This window comes from Euprymna scolopes, chromosome 25 (assembly GCF_053919585.1).
Source record: "Euprymna scolopes isolate OS-2025 chromosome 25, ASM5391958v1, whole genome shotgun sequence".
NCBI lineage: Eukaryota > Metazoa > Mollusca > Cephalopoda > Sepiida > Sepiolidae > Euprymna > Euprymna scolopes.
Window position 1 is genome coordinate 93,070,487 of NC_136506.1, and position 17,254 is coordinate 93,087,740.

The 17,254-nt window shown below is 33.4% G+C and overlaps 1 protein-coding gene across 1 annotated transcript in view; it reads right to left on the minus strand.

Annotated features, from left to right (window-relative positions):
• The window catches only part of LOC145247515 (organic cation transporter protein-like), an 88,966-nt gene that overhangs the window by 12,703 nt on the left and 59,009 nt on the right, over positions 1-17,254 (minus strand). Inside the window, exons 5-7 of the mRNA XM_080109330.1 lie at positions 7,854-8,025; positions 6,247-6,462; positions 1,638-1,864 (exon numbers count right to left, since the gene is read on the minus strand). Of these exons, the coding sequence (XP_079965456.1) occupies positions 1,638-1,864; positions 6,247-6,462; positions 7,854-8,025 (615 nt within the window). The remainder of the gene's footprint in view (positions 1-1,637; positions 1,865-6,246; positions 6,463-7,853; positions 8,026-17,254) is intronic.

The window sequence follows — 17,254 nt, forward strand, 5'->3', positions numbered from 1 at the left end:
AGGGTTGTATATTTTAGTTTCGATTCTAGCTGAATATATATTTTTAGTTTTAATCTTACTACTATATATTAGGTTCAATATAATAATCGATAGAGAATTGTCTTTATAATAATAAATACGTAATTGCATGAATTAAAGTATCATATTTAAGCGTATCTTACGTCCGGGCAACGCCGAGCGAACTGGAGCGTCTGACCGCTCTAGCTCGTATCTTATTAATCAAAAACATTGTTGTCATGGAAAGCAACTTGTATTCAATAAAATTCATACTCCTTTCCAAAGTCCAAGCATTTTGAGTATAAATAAATTCTAGTCTTTGCTTAACTGTGTTACATATAGGGGGGCTTCTTAAAAGAGAGTCTTAGGAAGAGATTGCTTAGAAGGGAATCTTATTATACGCACAGTCTTAGAAGAGTCTTATTACAGTGAGGGATGTTGTAAGACTCAGAGAGAGAGAGAGAGAGAGAGAGAGAGAGAGAGAGAGAGAGAAGTTCATTTTATTGTAAGAGAGACTTAGAGAGATATGTTGGAAGAGACTTAGATAGATAGTTCATATTATAATTCTTATATATTAAAATGTTCTTTCTTAGATCTTGCTGATGGAAGAAGGAGAAAGCTCTTAAAGTGAAGGGATATAGTGTTCAGACAGTTCGGACATTGTGTAGACATGATGATGTTGAGACGTGAATGTAAATACATATAACACAAATATATAATACAATTGGACTTTACCTTTGTATAAGAAACATAAGACACAAGACGAGCTTTACAAAAAACACTTGATGGTTTATTCTTCACGACCGGACGTTCCATCACCAAGAATTCAAAGTCTCACATTTTTCCTTGAAGTGGTGTCTCGCTCCCAGACTACTGACTGTCTCTGAGTTTTCTCACTGACTGACTAACTCTAACTAAAGTTTTTCTCTATTCTAGAACTTTCTATTTTCCGTAACGTCATACACATGTTAAAACATGTGCATTCTTTCACGTTTCCTGGACATACGTGTCCAAACTTTTCCTATTTCTACAAAAGGAATTTTAACCTATATTCAATATGTTAAAACATTATCTTATAAGCTGCATTCTTTCAATTTAAAATTTCATAAGAAACTTGACAGCTCACATTCTTTTCTTGAAATATTTATCTATTTCTAAACAAGTGTTTTGTTTTACATTTTTAAATTCTCACACGTAATCTATTTCTAAACTAGATTACGAGGTTCGAATTTCGCCTATGCTCTTTCATTTTCATTTTAAACTAAATTCTCCATTTTTATACTTACATGAAAAGGGGACAGCCCTTATCATGTAACAACTGGTAGACATAGTTTCAATCAAGAAATTATGTTTTGTTAGGTTTTGGTTTCGATTCTAGCTGATGGCACTCAAATCATATATATATATATATATATATATATATATATATATATATATATATATATATATATATTTACTTCTGAAATCATGACTATACAATATGCAATATAATATGAAATAATGGACTCTATGATGATAAATACGAAATCTGCGCAAATTAAAATATATTTAAGCATATTTTACAATCGGGCAACGCCGGGTGCCCCTGCTAGTTTTATGATATAACAGCAATAAAAAAAAAAGCAGGTCTTCATCCTTACCGTCGGAAGCGTACATGACTGGGAATATCGTCAGGATTCCGCAGATCCCTCCCGAGGCCATAAAGAAAATGTATAACTTTTTTCTACCGGTTCTATTCAGCAGAAAGATGCATGCTAGGTAGGCGGGGATTTCGACAAGGGCTCCGAAGAAGAAATTCAGGAAGATGTCTCCGCTTAGATGTTCGGTGTTCAGTACCAATCCAAAATAGACAAAGCTTACGACACACCTATATGGTTTTAGCGCATGAAAACAAAAAGAAAAGAAAGAAAAGAAAAAAACAAACAAACAAACAAAAAAAAAAAAAAAAAAAACACACACACACACACACACACACAGATCATGGAAATTTATTGAACTAAACATAGTAAATATTTTCTTCTGTAATTTCGACCATAAATATTAATATTTATTTTAACAGAATTAATATTAATATCTATTTTAACAGATTTCATAGAAAACTTCGCGCCTGACTATGTATTTCTCGCCGCAACGTAATCTATTATATTAATGCCGCATTACCTTTAACGTACGTACATGCGTGTGTCACTGTTTTCAAATTATCAATTATTTGATCGGGATATCCTATTTAATAAAAATGAGGATAGAAGGTGATAACATATTACAAACATTAAATTATTAGTATGTGGATACACTAATTTAATGTTCGTAGTATATTATTACTTTCTATCCTTCTTTTTAATAAATAGGATCTCCCGATCATGGAAGCCGCAATGTAAAAAATAAATAAATAAAATAAATAAAATGATGTTGCTTTTGGGCCGTACATGAAGCTAAAATACAGCTCTTTGATCTTCTGGCTAGGATCCAAGTGTAGTATCTGTTCTGTATAAATATGATGTAATGATATCGTGGGGGTTTAGTTCGCACTGGACGTCCATACAATTGAAATATATCACAGACTCCTATAATGTAAACAAATTAAATAAAATTACAATAAATGATGTCGCTTTTGGGTAATACATGAAACTAAAATATACCTTCTTGTTTTTTTGACTAGGATCCAAAAGTAGTATCTGTTCTGTCTAGAGATGGTATAATGATATCGTTGGGCTTCCATTAGTGCCGGGCATCCATACAATGGAAATATGTCACAGATTCCTATAAGAATATTGGAGATAAATCTTAATCACCAGATATATTCTGACACTACATTAATCAGATTACTTAGATAAATACATTTACAGTTTTAACAAAAGGCCTACAATAATATCGCGGTGTCTCCATTCACGTCCACAGAATGCCCAGCAACAATATATCACATATGAAAGATATCACTGTGGAATTTCCACAGGTCTCGCTAGTTAAAATTTTTTTATAATTACGCATTGAATTTTATTAGTGCATAACGTCTGAGTTATTTTTATTCGAATGTTTTTTTTTTCAATTGATGCACACTATCTGACTGTTATCCTCATCTTTGCAATTCAGGATAACAGTTCGCAAATCTATCTATTATATCTATAAAAGTGAACGTGTCTGTCTGTCTGTTTGTCTGTGTACATTTCCCTACGCAATAACTCTGTCAATTTTTAGTCTATAGACTCGAAATTTGAAATACCGGGTACTGAGATTTGGGAAAATCGATGTGACGGGTGTCAGCCAGAAATTTGGCTGTTAAGGGGTCAAATTTAAACGATTTGACCTTTAAGAACTCTACCAAACTCCTCCGACAATTTTGGGTCTAGACACTTGAAATTTTAGATATAGGTTCCTTGAACCTGGATCTAACTTAATAAAGTAGTTTGAGCCCGAAACTATAAATTTTAAGGAGTCATAATAGGGGTCAAAGTTTTAAAAAATTAACCATTTTTTTGTTTTTTTGCTTTTTTTGCACAGCATACACCTCCAAACACCCGAGCAACGCCGGGCACCCCTGCTAGTATAATATAACAATAAATAAATCTGCATGAATCAAAATATCATATTTAAGCATATTTTACGACCGGGCAACGCCGGGCTGAAATGCTAGTAAATAAATAAATCTATATATCTATAAAAGTTACGTGTCTGTGTGTGTGTGTCTGTGTACATTTCCATAGGCAATAACTCTGTCAATTTTCAGTCTACAGACTCGAAATTTTATATAAAGGGTACTGAGATTTGGAAAAATCTTTGTGGTCGGGTTTCGGCCAGAAATTTGGTTGTTAAGGAATCAAAGTTCAACTATTTGACTTTTGAGAACTCTACCAAACTCCTCCGACAATTTTAGGTCTAAACATTTGAAATTTTGGATATAGGTTCCTTGGACATGGATCTAACTTAATAAGTTAGTTTGAGCCCCAAACAATAAATGTTAAGGGGTCATAATAGGGGTCAAAGTTAAAAAAGTTAACCGCTTTTTTTTTTTTTTTTGTTCAACATACACCTCTAAACACCCGGGCAACGCCGGGCTAAAATGCTAGTAAATAAATAAATATACAAACGATTCATCTCAAAGGATTCCAATAATAATAATAAAAAATAATACTTAATTTTTTTTCACACAGCGAAAGCGAAATCTTTATAGATTGATGAAATTTAATCTTTGTTTTTGGGAAACTAGTTTTTTTTTTCGCACGTTAATAGGAAAACACAATAGCTGCTCATTTCATTAAATATTCGCATAAAAGAACGGCTTACCTTATATTTCTGCCTCTATATAAACTCACACAAATCGCTGACCACCGTTCCGCGACGCGTTCCACAATGGCAGTTATTCTGCAGTTAGTACAGCCTTACTATAACGCAAACCTAACCCTATCCTTAACGCTAATCCTACCCTAATCATAACTCTAACCATAATGCTAACCTAACCCTTACCTAACCTAATCTCTACTTTAATATATTCATAACCCTAACTTTAGCCCCAACGCTAACCTAACCTTACTCCTAACTCTAACGCTAACCTTAATCATAATATTAGACTAGCTTTAACCTAACTCTAACGTTAACGCGAACCTAACCCTAACGCTAACATTAATCTTACCGTTAACCTTTTTTTTACATAGGCATCACCACTTATCAAGCCCCAGAGACCACTCGAAGATAAGGGTTAAGAGTGTACAGTAGACAATTGGACAATATAGTAATCGTTAGTAATGGAAATTCGTCAAATTTGTTAATTTAACTGGAACGGCTCATCAAGGACTTGTTTACGTTGGGCTTGAAGACAATCAGATTGTAGTCAGCTGGAAAGCAGGAAAACAGAAGACAGTTCCACCCTAACTATAACATAACCCTAAACTAACCTTGATTCTAACGTTAATGCTGACCTAATCCTAACGTAAGGCAAACCCTAATTCTATCGTTAATCTCACTCGAATCTTAACTTTAACGTCATCAAAATCATAACCTTAACTCTGATGCTAACCCTAACCGAACCTATAGACATGACTAAAACAAGCAAGTCAAGGGTATGTACGCTTCCTGCACACGATTTACAAGGTTATTGTTTTTTTTTCTTATTTTTCTTTCTTTTTTGTTGTTTTTGGAAAAATCCATTTTTCCATTTGTGATTTGGGTTCTTCTATGAAAGATCCCAAATATCTCCTTACAGATCAGAGGTCAAAATCTCACACGTGGTTCCGTATTAGCTCGAGGACAGATCAACTTGGATGGAGTTTCGGTACAAAATACGAACTAGTTTATTTTGATAATACTGACTCCAAATGATCTTTTTTATTCTATCCCGGGTACAAGATAATATTCATCTTACCATTTGAAAGGTCTGAGGTTCAAACCGCTTTCACGTGTTTACGTATTAGCTTGCGCACAAACAAAAGATGAGAGTTTTGATACAGGAAAGACACAGAGTTCGAGTGATATACCCTACTCTACTCGGCAGGAGACTGATGGGTCGATAATTGAGCGGATCAATTTGGTAGAAAAGTAAATATTATTGCTTTTGGTACTGTTAATTGTTGTATATGTGTTCGTCTTTTTAACCAAAAGAAAAAAGAAATCAGTGTTCGGAGATGTCCAGCGAGCGTCTGTCTGCCATTAAAAAAAAATAGTCAAGCTTAATAAAAGAAATGGATCGATAGGTAGAAATAGAAATTTTATTGCCTTTGGTAAAAGTAATTTATTGACTATTTGGAGTTTTTGTCTTTTTTTTCCTGTAAATTTTCTGCACACTTGCTCGAATGTTAATTGAATCAAAACTGCGGAACTCACTCTTCCATGAGTCGGCAGGGTTCTATAAAAGACGCAAGAGACCATTTGAAAGACCGGAAGCTGACGTCCGCTTTTACATGGTTCCATATTAGCTTACGCACAAACAAAGGTAGAGGTTTAGTACGTAATACATGAAAGACACAGAGTTCGAGTGATACATTTACCTAACCCGACAGGAGACTAATGGGACAATAATTGAGCAGATCAGTTCTTTCAACGTAAATTTTGCTATCACGGAAGCAAGACTTAGCCAGGCATTTGTTAAGTACGTGTCTCCGTATTTGTTTGCGCAAAAAAAAAAAAACCAAAAAAAAAAACCAACGACGATAGAGTTTTGGTTCTTAATATGAGAAATAAACTGAGTTCAAGTGATTTACTTCACCCTTGGCAGAAAAGGCGGAGGTAATTCATAAAACACATATAAAAAAATCTAACCAGTTAAACATCATGATGAGTGTAATCTTCAGAAGTTTTGGAACGAGGAATATCTTCCATAATCTCACGGTTCGATCGCTGGTTCCTGAGATTTCGATTTCTTCGTTGGTTAAATTGAAATCACGTTTGTTGACCTCGGCTATTCGATTCAAAACAATTTCTGCTTTCTTTCTCTTATTCGTGGCGAGGAGCCATCGGGGTGACTCTGGTATGGCCCTGAAATAAGAGCAAAAATCAATATCAATGATCGATTTCAATAATTAATATGAATGATCAAATATCGTTCAAATCAAATTTAGATTTTTTGAAAAAAATAAAACAAACGAATTTAACAAAAAATATTTCTGTATATAGAAGTGATCATGTCTATCTGTCTGGTTGAGAAACAGACTCTACCAAACTACTCTGCCAATTTGTGTATCCACACTTGAAACTTGTTATATAGGGAATTTGGGTCTGTGGAACAAATTCGATTTGGAATTTGACAGATGTGAGTCAACTTAAAGTACTTCTACGTATATGCAAATATACATTTATAGGTTAAAAAACATTATGTTTTAACTTTTTATATACGTATAGACGTGGCTTAGAAGGTAAGGAATAAGGCTGGAGTGATATATATTTGCGGTTTCGATTCCAGCTGATGGCATCCAAGTCATGTTTATTATTTTTACTTTTGAAATCATTGTTATATATTGGGTACAATATAACGATCAAGAGAGAATTGTAGATACGAAATCTGCACAAATCAATATTTAAGCGTGTTTTACGACTGGGCAATGCCGTGCGGCCTGCTAGTTCAAATCTAAAACTAAGTTTTACATTTATTTCCTACTGTAACTGTTCCTTTCTGATTAATAAACCTTCTTATAAATTATGTATATGTAACACGATGTGAACAGCGCGGTCGCGCGTGTGGCAGCTGTATGCAAATGACCGAGCCGTATGCGAGATAATGTCACAAAAAAGAAAAAGGAAAAAGATTATAAATAGAACGTGTACGCAGATCGCTGAACACGTTAGAGACGTCCCGCGTAGCCGGAGAAGGAGAAAAAAAAAAGGTATTTTGTTAAAATTTGAAACAGCGAGTCGAATTTCTCTCCTCTGCCTTTCTTATGTTTCTTGCGATGGAGTCTCAAATGATTTGATGTTTTATGGACCGTTCCTTTTTATTGGTCTTTAGCCAGTTAAAATGGGTCAAAAATGCAAAAATTGTTACACATTTCGTACATTCATCTATTTTTAATTTTTACCAGTTCATATGCGTGTCACCTTGGTACAGTGGTAACGTCACCAGCTATGAATGTTTCAGTTTTGTTTTCGCTTTCAATTCTAGCAGATGGCACCCAAATATATATATTTTTTTAACTTTTGAAGTCACTAATTTATAATAATATATACGAAATCTGGACAAATGAAAATATCATATTTAAGCGTATTTTACAACAGGGCAAAGCCCTCCCCCGCCCCCATCTACCCCTAGTAGTGCATAGGCGCCAGTAAAACAACTAAACAAATCTCTAACAATGAATGACAATTAAGGAAAGATAAAGACAAGACCAAAAGATTAGGCCAAACATATAGGATTTTAAAAGAGAATCTCTTACCAAAGATACAGGAGGCCAGCGGGGATGGACGGTAGAGACACAATTAAAGCGACCAGTCGCCAGCGTCGAACAAAAAATACCAATAAAGTGAGAAAAAAGGTGCCAAGAGTGTAATACATCTGAACACCAATGGAAGCATTTGTCCGATGTTTCGTTGAAGAAATCTCAGATCCTGTTAAATAAAAATATATTCAAAGCAGAAATATGTTTTTCGGAAAAATTTGTTAATTCAATTTACTTGTAGTAAAAATAAAAGAACTTAGAAAACAATACGGGCAAGTGTATGAGGCAACTTTAACATGGCCGATAAATTAAACGATCACAAGCAGATTAGCAACTGAAAGTCTTCGTTAATATATATGACAATGTAAAAAATAGCCTATATATATATATATATATATATATATATATATATATATATATATATATATATATATATACTAGCGGGGGGGGGGTACCCGGCGTTGACGGGGTGTTTCGAGGTGTGTGTGCTCGGGTGGGGGTGGGGGTGTTAATCAAAACATAAGAATAAGCGAAGTAAATATATCGAAAAAAAATTGGCAACATATAGATGTATAACTCGTTATAATCCGTTTTTTTTTACATGGTGGTCACCACATATTAAGGCCCGGAAACCACTCGGTGATAAAGGTTATTGCATGTACAATAATTAATGGAGATTTGATAAATTGTCTTACTTAAGGATGTGGTTTATCAGGAATCTGTTTATGTTGGAGTTGAAGAAATCCAAGTTGCAGTCAGGTGGGAAACAGGCAAACGAAACAGTGTTCCACAGGCGTGCACTTCTTAGAAATAAGCTTTGTTCATGGAATACAAAAAGACTTCGTGGCTTAGTGGGAAATGCCCTCTTATTTTCCCTGCAACCTCTCTCCCACAAAAGATTCACTAACGTAAGGCAAACGAACGATGTTAAATGTAAAAATGGGGGGGGGGGGTGAGAAAACGCGAAACAGAAAAACGAACGTTAAAACTCCGTTAAAAATCTGAAAAAAAAAACACGTGAAAAATGGCTTAAATAACCATGTTTCAATATTAAAATTTAAAAAATCGAAAAAAAAAAAGACATTTCACACGACGATTCGAACCCGAAACCATCAGACAATGAGGCCGCGGTCTAAGCAACTGAGCTAAGACGATGTCGACGAAATCGTGTCTGTTTTTTTAATATTTAAAGTAAATCATGTTCCGACGTCGTATGGCGCATGCGCAGAAGCGAACGTGTCATGAGAGGACGGTTTTTGCTGACCCCTCCCTGTAGAAAACTGATGATTTTAGGGTGAACAAATTAATGTTTTCGGCCAATTTTTCGATATTTGTTGGGCGAGGGTAAAAATGATACCGATGTCGTGAAAATCTGTGACCCGTGTCGAAAGTTTTTGCGAGACATATAAACACACACACATACATGCATACATACATACATACATACATACATATTTACATACAAACAAACATACATACACACATTTTCGCTTGTATATATATATATATACATATATGGTTAGGATATCTTGTCAGACGAATGCCACTCCCTCTATCACTGATGTGAGTGTTTATATTAGATTCCGAACGACTGGAAAAGTGTTCAACATCAGAAGTGTATATATATATATATATATATATATATATATATATATATATATATATGTATATATATCATATATATAATATATTATATATATTATATATATATACTATATATATTTTATATATATATTATATATATTATATATTTATTATATATATTATATATAAATATATATTATATATATACATATATGCATACATTATATATACATTATATATATTATATATATTATACATACATATATGTATACATTATATATACATTATATATATTATATATATTATATATTATATATATTATATATACATATATGTATATATCATATATTATGTATATACATTATATATACATATATATAATATATGTATTATATATACATATATATATACACATATATATACACACATATATACACACATATCGATATATACACACGCATATATATATATATGCGTGTGTATATATCGATATGTGTGTATATATATGTGTGTATATATATATGTGTATATATATGTATATATAATACATATATTATATATATGTATATATAATGTATATACATAATATATGATATATACATATATGTATATATAATATATATTTATATATGATATATAATATATATAATATATACTAACTAAACCTAAATAAGTACCTGTATGAAGGTAGATTTGAACCAAACGAGTAATATATTGTTTTGGGTGAACCTCGTAATAATGTATGCATATGGGTATTTTTAGGTGTATGCATGTATGGATATATGATCTTTATATACCTTGGTAGGAAAATTAATTTAAAAAAAAAAGGATAAATGAATAAATAGATGAAAGAAAGTAAGGAATGAAGGGTGAATGAAAGAAAAGAGGATAAAGAAATTAGGGTGAATAGATAAAGATGAAGGTAAGTACTACAATATATAAGCTTGTATACTCAGTTTGTATAACCTAAATAATCTGATTTCTGTCATGTGTTATTATATATTATTATTGTATCGTTATACAGCTTATGTATATCTGCCTACCCATCGAAAGAGTGCTTGCTTAATATGAAGATAGGTCTATGAACTTCATGCTGAATTCAATATAAATTTTTACGTAGTATAAATTTTTACGTAGCAAAAAAACCTACAACGTAGGAAAATGCAACAAGCGGGTGGGGCCATGAAATATAACTATGCATGTGGAGTTTGATAGAAAAAGGGAATTTATGTAGTAAATATATTCATGTCTGTTTCTACTTTAGATGTATCATTTGGTGGCAGGGTACATATATATTTATATGTCTATATTTGTGTGAGTATGTATGTATAAGTGTATTTGATGTATGCATGTATGTTTATATATATACATATATATATATATATATGTGTATCTATATATCTGTGTGTATGTTTGTATATGGATGTATTTGTATATGTGTATGTATGTATATGTATGTATATGCATATATATTTCTATTTAAAATAGGCTGTCCCGTATATGATTGTTGTAACAATATAGATTACAAGAATGTATGGATGTCCGAATGTTGCTTATATGTATGCTATATATGTGTATGTGTATATATGTATATATATATATGTGTATATATATGTATGTATATGTGTATGTGTGTATATATATATATACACCCGTCTGGAGTGTAGTAGCATACTATTTCATATATGAAGGGGTTACCACGCTACTGAAGTAAAGTAAAATGCCATTATTTGTCTCTGTATGTCTGTATGTGTGTGTATATATGCGCGGGTGTAGCAAAATGTAGGCGTTTATAGGTATATTGTATATTAATATATATATGTACATGTGGGGTTTAGATAACTTTCGTGTTTTATGTTTATTCATATTTTGTTAGTTTATTTGTTTTTATTTTTATTTTATTTTTATTTATTTTTATTTATTTTTTGTTTTGTTTTATTTACCTTATTTTAATTTCAAATTTATTCCTGCGTAGTTTAGAGTTATTGCCTAGTTTCAGTACGTGTGCTGTGAGTAAAATAAAAGCGAACAGCATAGATACGCTGTTGAATATATGTATTAACGTGAGTGTATGTGTGTGGCGGTGTCTGTGTATGTGTGTGTTGTGTGTGTGTTGCATGTATGTGTGGATGGATGTAGATTGAAAGGCACCGGTCAGTACTTAGTGACCATAGCTAATGTTCTTAATTTACAGACACCAAGACAAAAAAACTAAATTCTCAATGACCTTATGCCATAAAAACCAAAAGATAGGTTGGATAGGGGGAAAGGGTAATGAAAAAGATGTTTATTATCTTCAAAGACCTCACTTGTCCTCTCACCGTTTTTATGACTCCCACCCAGGTTAAATTCTTACTTGACAAACGAAATAGGAAAATGTATTTGGTTGAAATATCACTTTCGACGGTAATTCTTGGCCTGAAGACGTAATCCCCCAACGCGGGTGATTACAGAAACATGTATGCACATATGTAGCCATTAATGTTTGTATAAATAAAATTAATATACCTGCTCTGTTCACTCATTGAGCACTATTTTGGTAGCCACATGTTGTTTCATTGGATGTACTTCTAGGAAACTAAACTCTACTGGCTATATATATATATATATATATATATATATATATATATATATATATATATATATATATATATATATAGACAGAGACACACAGACACACACACATATATCTGCTTCGCCGAAAACATTATCACTCGCTATGGTAATGTCAAATGGCTACCACGTTCCCCAGACTTGTCAAGCCTAAACTTTTTCTCGTGGGGATATCTTTGAACAAATAGTCTATGCTAACAAAACCCAAACTATTTTAAGAATTGAAGGAGGACATAAGGAACAAAATAAAGGAGTTAAATCGCAATCCAGAGATTCTGCAATCCTACGCAGTCATGAATAATGTTTTGGAAGGAGCACAAATATGCGAAGACAGTATTTTTCTTAAATAAATATTGCTTTAATTTTGTTTGCTTTTATTTTGCTTAATTTCTTAATGTCTTAGTTGAATGGTGTTCAAATTACAGAACGATATCCTCAAAAATAACGAATGTATTTCAATGCAAAACCCTTCAGTGACTTTTTGGGCACTATATATACATGATGATTGCAACGTCTTGTCAGACGAGTGCCACTCCCTCAAACATTAAAAATCCATGAGGCCAAATGTCTGAGGGAGTATCTATACAAATATGATGTTACAGAGTCTTAGCTTTGTACGACAGCTAAGTCTCTCTCTCGGTTCAAAATGTTGAGATCCAGCAACATGCAAGAGCAAGATAGCCAGCAACAAATTAAACTGCAGACCAGCTTAATGCGGGTACTGGTCTTCCGCTTTATGGTTTTTTAAATGAGAGATTTGCTTCTCCTAGAAAGGTTGCCTTCACCACGGCTTATCGGAGCCCTCTCTACCCCAATATACATACATACATACATATATATATACATACATATAAATATGTATACATATATATAAATACATATATTTATATATACATACTACACTAGCGTTGGGTACCCGGCTTTGCCCGGGTTTTTAGATGAGTGTGTGGTTGGGGTGAGGGGTAAAATGAAAACAAAGTTAAGTAATAAACCTGTTTACATATTATAACCACAAACAATGTTAAAACTATCCAGAAAAAATCCTGAAAAAAAAACCAATTAAAAAAATGAACGGGATGCAATACGAACGGTCCGACAGTGCCCGAGTGTTTGAAAAATCCCAAAAAAGTTTGATTGGGGGGCGGGAGGTTCGAACGCGAATCATTGAGGTGAAAGCGCAAAAAAACAAAAAACAAAACAAAACTAAAAAAAAACAAAACGTGATGAATTAACTAAGGTCAAATATTAATTCCGCCGTGAACCAATTCTAAATGAATTTTTTTTGTTTTCTCGAATTCTAAATGAATTTATTTTAATTTTAATTTAAGTGTAATGCAAGTGAATTCACGATATCGTTGCGTTGTAATAATAAACAGCAAATAGTCAATTCTTTGTGTAAAAATAAATGTTTAGTTACAAGCAATAATAAATAAAGGTAATAAAACCGGAAGTAAGAACTGGTTAGTCCCTCAGGTTGCGTCTTAAACTAACTAAAAAAAGCAAAAAGAAAACAATAATAATAATAATCGCGTTTTCTTTTTATATATATTTTTTTATTATTATTTTATTTAGGGTAAAAACAGAAAGCATGAATCAGGGAAAGACGATAAAAAAAAAAAAAAAAAAAAACGGTATAAATAACCTTGTACGATTCCAAACCGGTGTTTCCTCGTACTGTTCCTTGCGTTTGAAACGCTGTTCTGTTCATTTGGATTTTTCGTCTGATTGTATGTATATTTAGTTGTAAATAATGCGTGAAGTTCGTCATCATTGTCTGCCTTCGGGACGTGAGTTTTTGTGTACAAACATTTTATTTAAAAAAACAAGAGGGAGGGGGGAGGAAAAGGGGAAAAAGCGAAAAAAATACACATACATACATATATATACATATATATATATGCATATATATATATATGTATGTATATATACGTATGGACGTGGCTCAGAGTCTAAGGAATGAGGGTGAAGAGTTGTATATTTTGGTTTCGATTCTAGCTGATGTATTTATAATTTTTGTTTTGACTTCACTACTATATATTAGGTTCAATATAATAATCGATAGAGAATTGTTTCTATAATAATAAATACGCAATCTGCATGAATTAAATTAACATATTTAAGCGTATCATACATCGGGCAACGCCTATGACCTGCTCATATCTAGATGAATACCAAGTGCGAATATTGGGGAAGTATAATTTTTGTGGTCATTTTTTTTTTGACAGATGATGTACACTAGTTTATGTATTTTTCCTAATTATAAAGTTCATCACAAAGAACGGATGAAATAAAGTTCCATTGATTAAAGCACAAGGTTGATATGTAACAATTTGCCTGACTTGGACTCATCGGTATTTCTCGGTAATCGCTCCATAAAATCGATGATAAACAATGAAACAAGAAAGAGGGTAATCCTTCGCCGTCATCGAAAGTGGTATTTAATGTGTAGGGGTACACTCGTAGATGCCGAGCAAAACAAGCAAATAAAATTATAATTAAAAGGCATAACAGAAAGCTACGCCCAATTTCACTTACGTAAAATCTATAATATAAATCTCACCTGTCTGTTTAAATGTATGTAATCATGTATGTATGTACGTATGTTTCTCCTCTGAGTTAAAAAACCATAAAGTGGGAGACCAGTACCCGCATTAAGCTGGTCTGCAGTTTGATTTGTTGCTGGCTATCTTGCTCTTGCTTGTTGCTGGATCTCAACATTTTGAACCGAGAGAGAGACTTAGCTGTCGTACAAAGCTAAGACTCTGTAACATCATCTGTGTATAGATACTCCCTCAGACATTTGGCCTCATGGATTTTTAATGTCTGAGGGAGTGGCACTCGTCTGACAAGACGTTGCAATCATTATTATGTATGTATGTATGTTATGGTCAGGTCATGTCATATGCTACTGGGACCATTACTACCTGCCTCATGTTCGGATCACCGGCGACTAAACTAGTTCACCCATCAGACTTGTTTGGTGAGGAGGGCGGTTAGTCTCCCTCAAGGATTATAAACAAGACCTTCCAAAGGGAGAATGAACCCTTTTATCAGGGTCAACGGCCAACTAGCACCGTGTATATTTGTGTGCATTTATATATGTGTTGGAGTAGAGAGGGATCCCGTAAGTTGTGGTGAAGGCAACTTTTCTAGGAGAAGCAAACTTCTGATTTAAAAAACCATAAAGCGGGAGACCAGTACCCGCATTAAGCTAGTCTACAGTTTAATTTGTTGCTGGCTATCTTACTCTTGCTTGTTGCTGGATCTCAGCATTTTGAACCGAGAGAGAGAGAGACGTCGTACAAAGCTAAGACTCTGTAAAATCATCTTTGTATAGATACTCCTTCAGGCATTTGGGCTCATGGACTTTAAGTGTCTGAGGGAGTGGAACTCGTCTGACAAGACGTTGCAATCATCATATATGTATGTATGTATGTCTGCCTAAAACTTTGGACGGAGACGACGGATTTTCACGAGATCGGTATCGTTTTAAAGCTCGGTCCTTCGGACGACAAATATCGAAAAATTGACTAAAAAGATTACTTCCTTCACCCTTAACTGGGCGCTTTTCTACAGGGAGAGGTCGCTTTTTTCGCCGATATTTTCGAAAGTCATTTCCTCTTTCCGATTAACTAGCCTTTAATTTAAATATTCGTCACTTCCAGTTTGGCGATAGGCGCAACAGTAAAGACGCCACGTTTTTTTTTTCACGTTCTTTTCTTTTGGTACGGGATCGAACCTACCTGCCTACTACTACTTTTTTTTTTTTTTTTTTGCTCAACATACACCTCCAAACACCCGGGCAACGCCGGTCACTCAGACTAGTGTAATAATAAGAAAAATCCTGTTTTCCGAATTCACCCAATAGTTCATACTCAACGTAACCACGTACTGTCCTTTTTTTCTTTTTCTTCTGACGCAAACCCCCAAACAAGTGCTCGAACGGCTGCTGCTAATAGCTTCTCTAGCCATCTATCCTTCGACTGCTACTGATATTTCCACACGCGCTCATACGCTCTCTGTTACAAACATATTCATCCATATCTCCATCGTGGTATCATATTCGCGTCTTCGTACGTCCAATACAACTCACAGAATCACGATACTAAGTCTAGCCACGCCCTACACCAATACCCTACATCACGTGATCAATCAATCGAACTTACCTAGTTTAGGCCTCATACGCTCTGACTGGTTATGAATGGAATGTTGAAAAGTTGATAAAAATGCAGTCTATGCCATGACATGTTTCGACTTGAACCTGAATGGCATTAACGGTTAAACTACTATTTAGGTCGGCGCTTCTACAGAATTGAAACAAGAATTTGTAGTAGATGAATGGTGTTTTCAGATAAAAAAACAATGGTTTCAACTAATTTTTTTTTTTTGTCAACTCTAATAAGTTAATAGCTTCTAAATGGTGCAGTGGAAATTACCTGAATATTACTAAATTATTAAACAAAACAACTTTAATCGTGTTAGCAGGTGAAAAATTGCCGCCATCTTGTTTAAATCGAAACGGAAGATTGCCTCCCTTTTGAACTCTCCTATGTCTTACGATCGTTTTCATTAAATTCTATTTTTTTTATTTCCTATAATAAAATAATTTTCTACCTTATCGATTTTCGTAATTTTTGGATATAATCATTCATCTTAAAAATACGAGGAATACGTAGATACCATTGTTTTCATGTAAAATTCAGCATTTCGATTTTCGTCCCAATAGTGTAGAAGCGCTTTTAGATCTCATAAATATGTGTGAAATATGTGTAAAGAAAGTTTAACGCGTAATAATGCTAGGTTAATTTTTTAAAATGTATATCTTTATCTTTACTATTATATAAAAAGAAAATTGTCTGTGTATGCGTCAGTGTATGTATTTGTTCCCTATAGACTCGAAAACGGCTGTGTCAATTTTTATGAGATATCACACAAAAGTACATTATCGGTCTGGCAGTGTTCATAGATATGTTTTTTTACCGGAATGTCCCTTCTTAATTATTGATGTAATGGAATAGCATAACATCCCTTCATAGATGAAATGAACTATGGATATATTGACCCTCTCACGTGATTGAGACAGAAGGAAAAAAGACAAGAAGAGATTAAGAAAACTCTTATGTCACATGTATTCCCTTGTAAATAAACTCCTTTGTCTTTCACCCATAACCCCGTATTTCTTGCTGTATTCTTATTTAAAA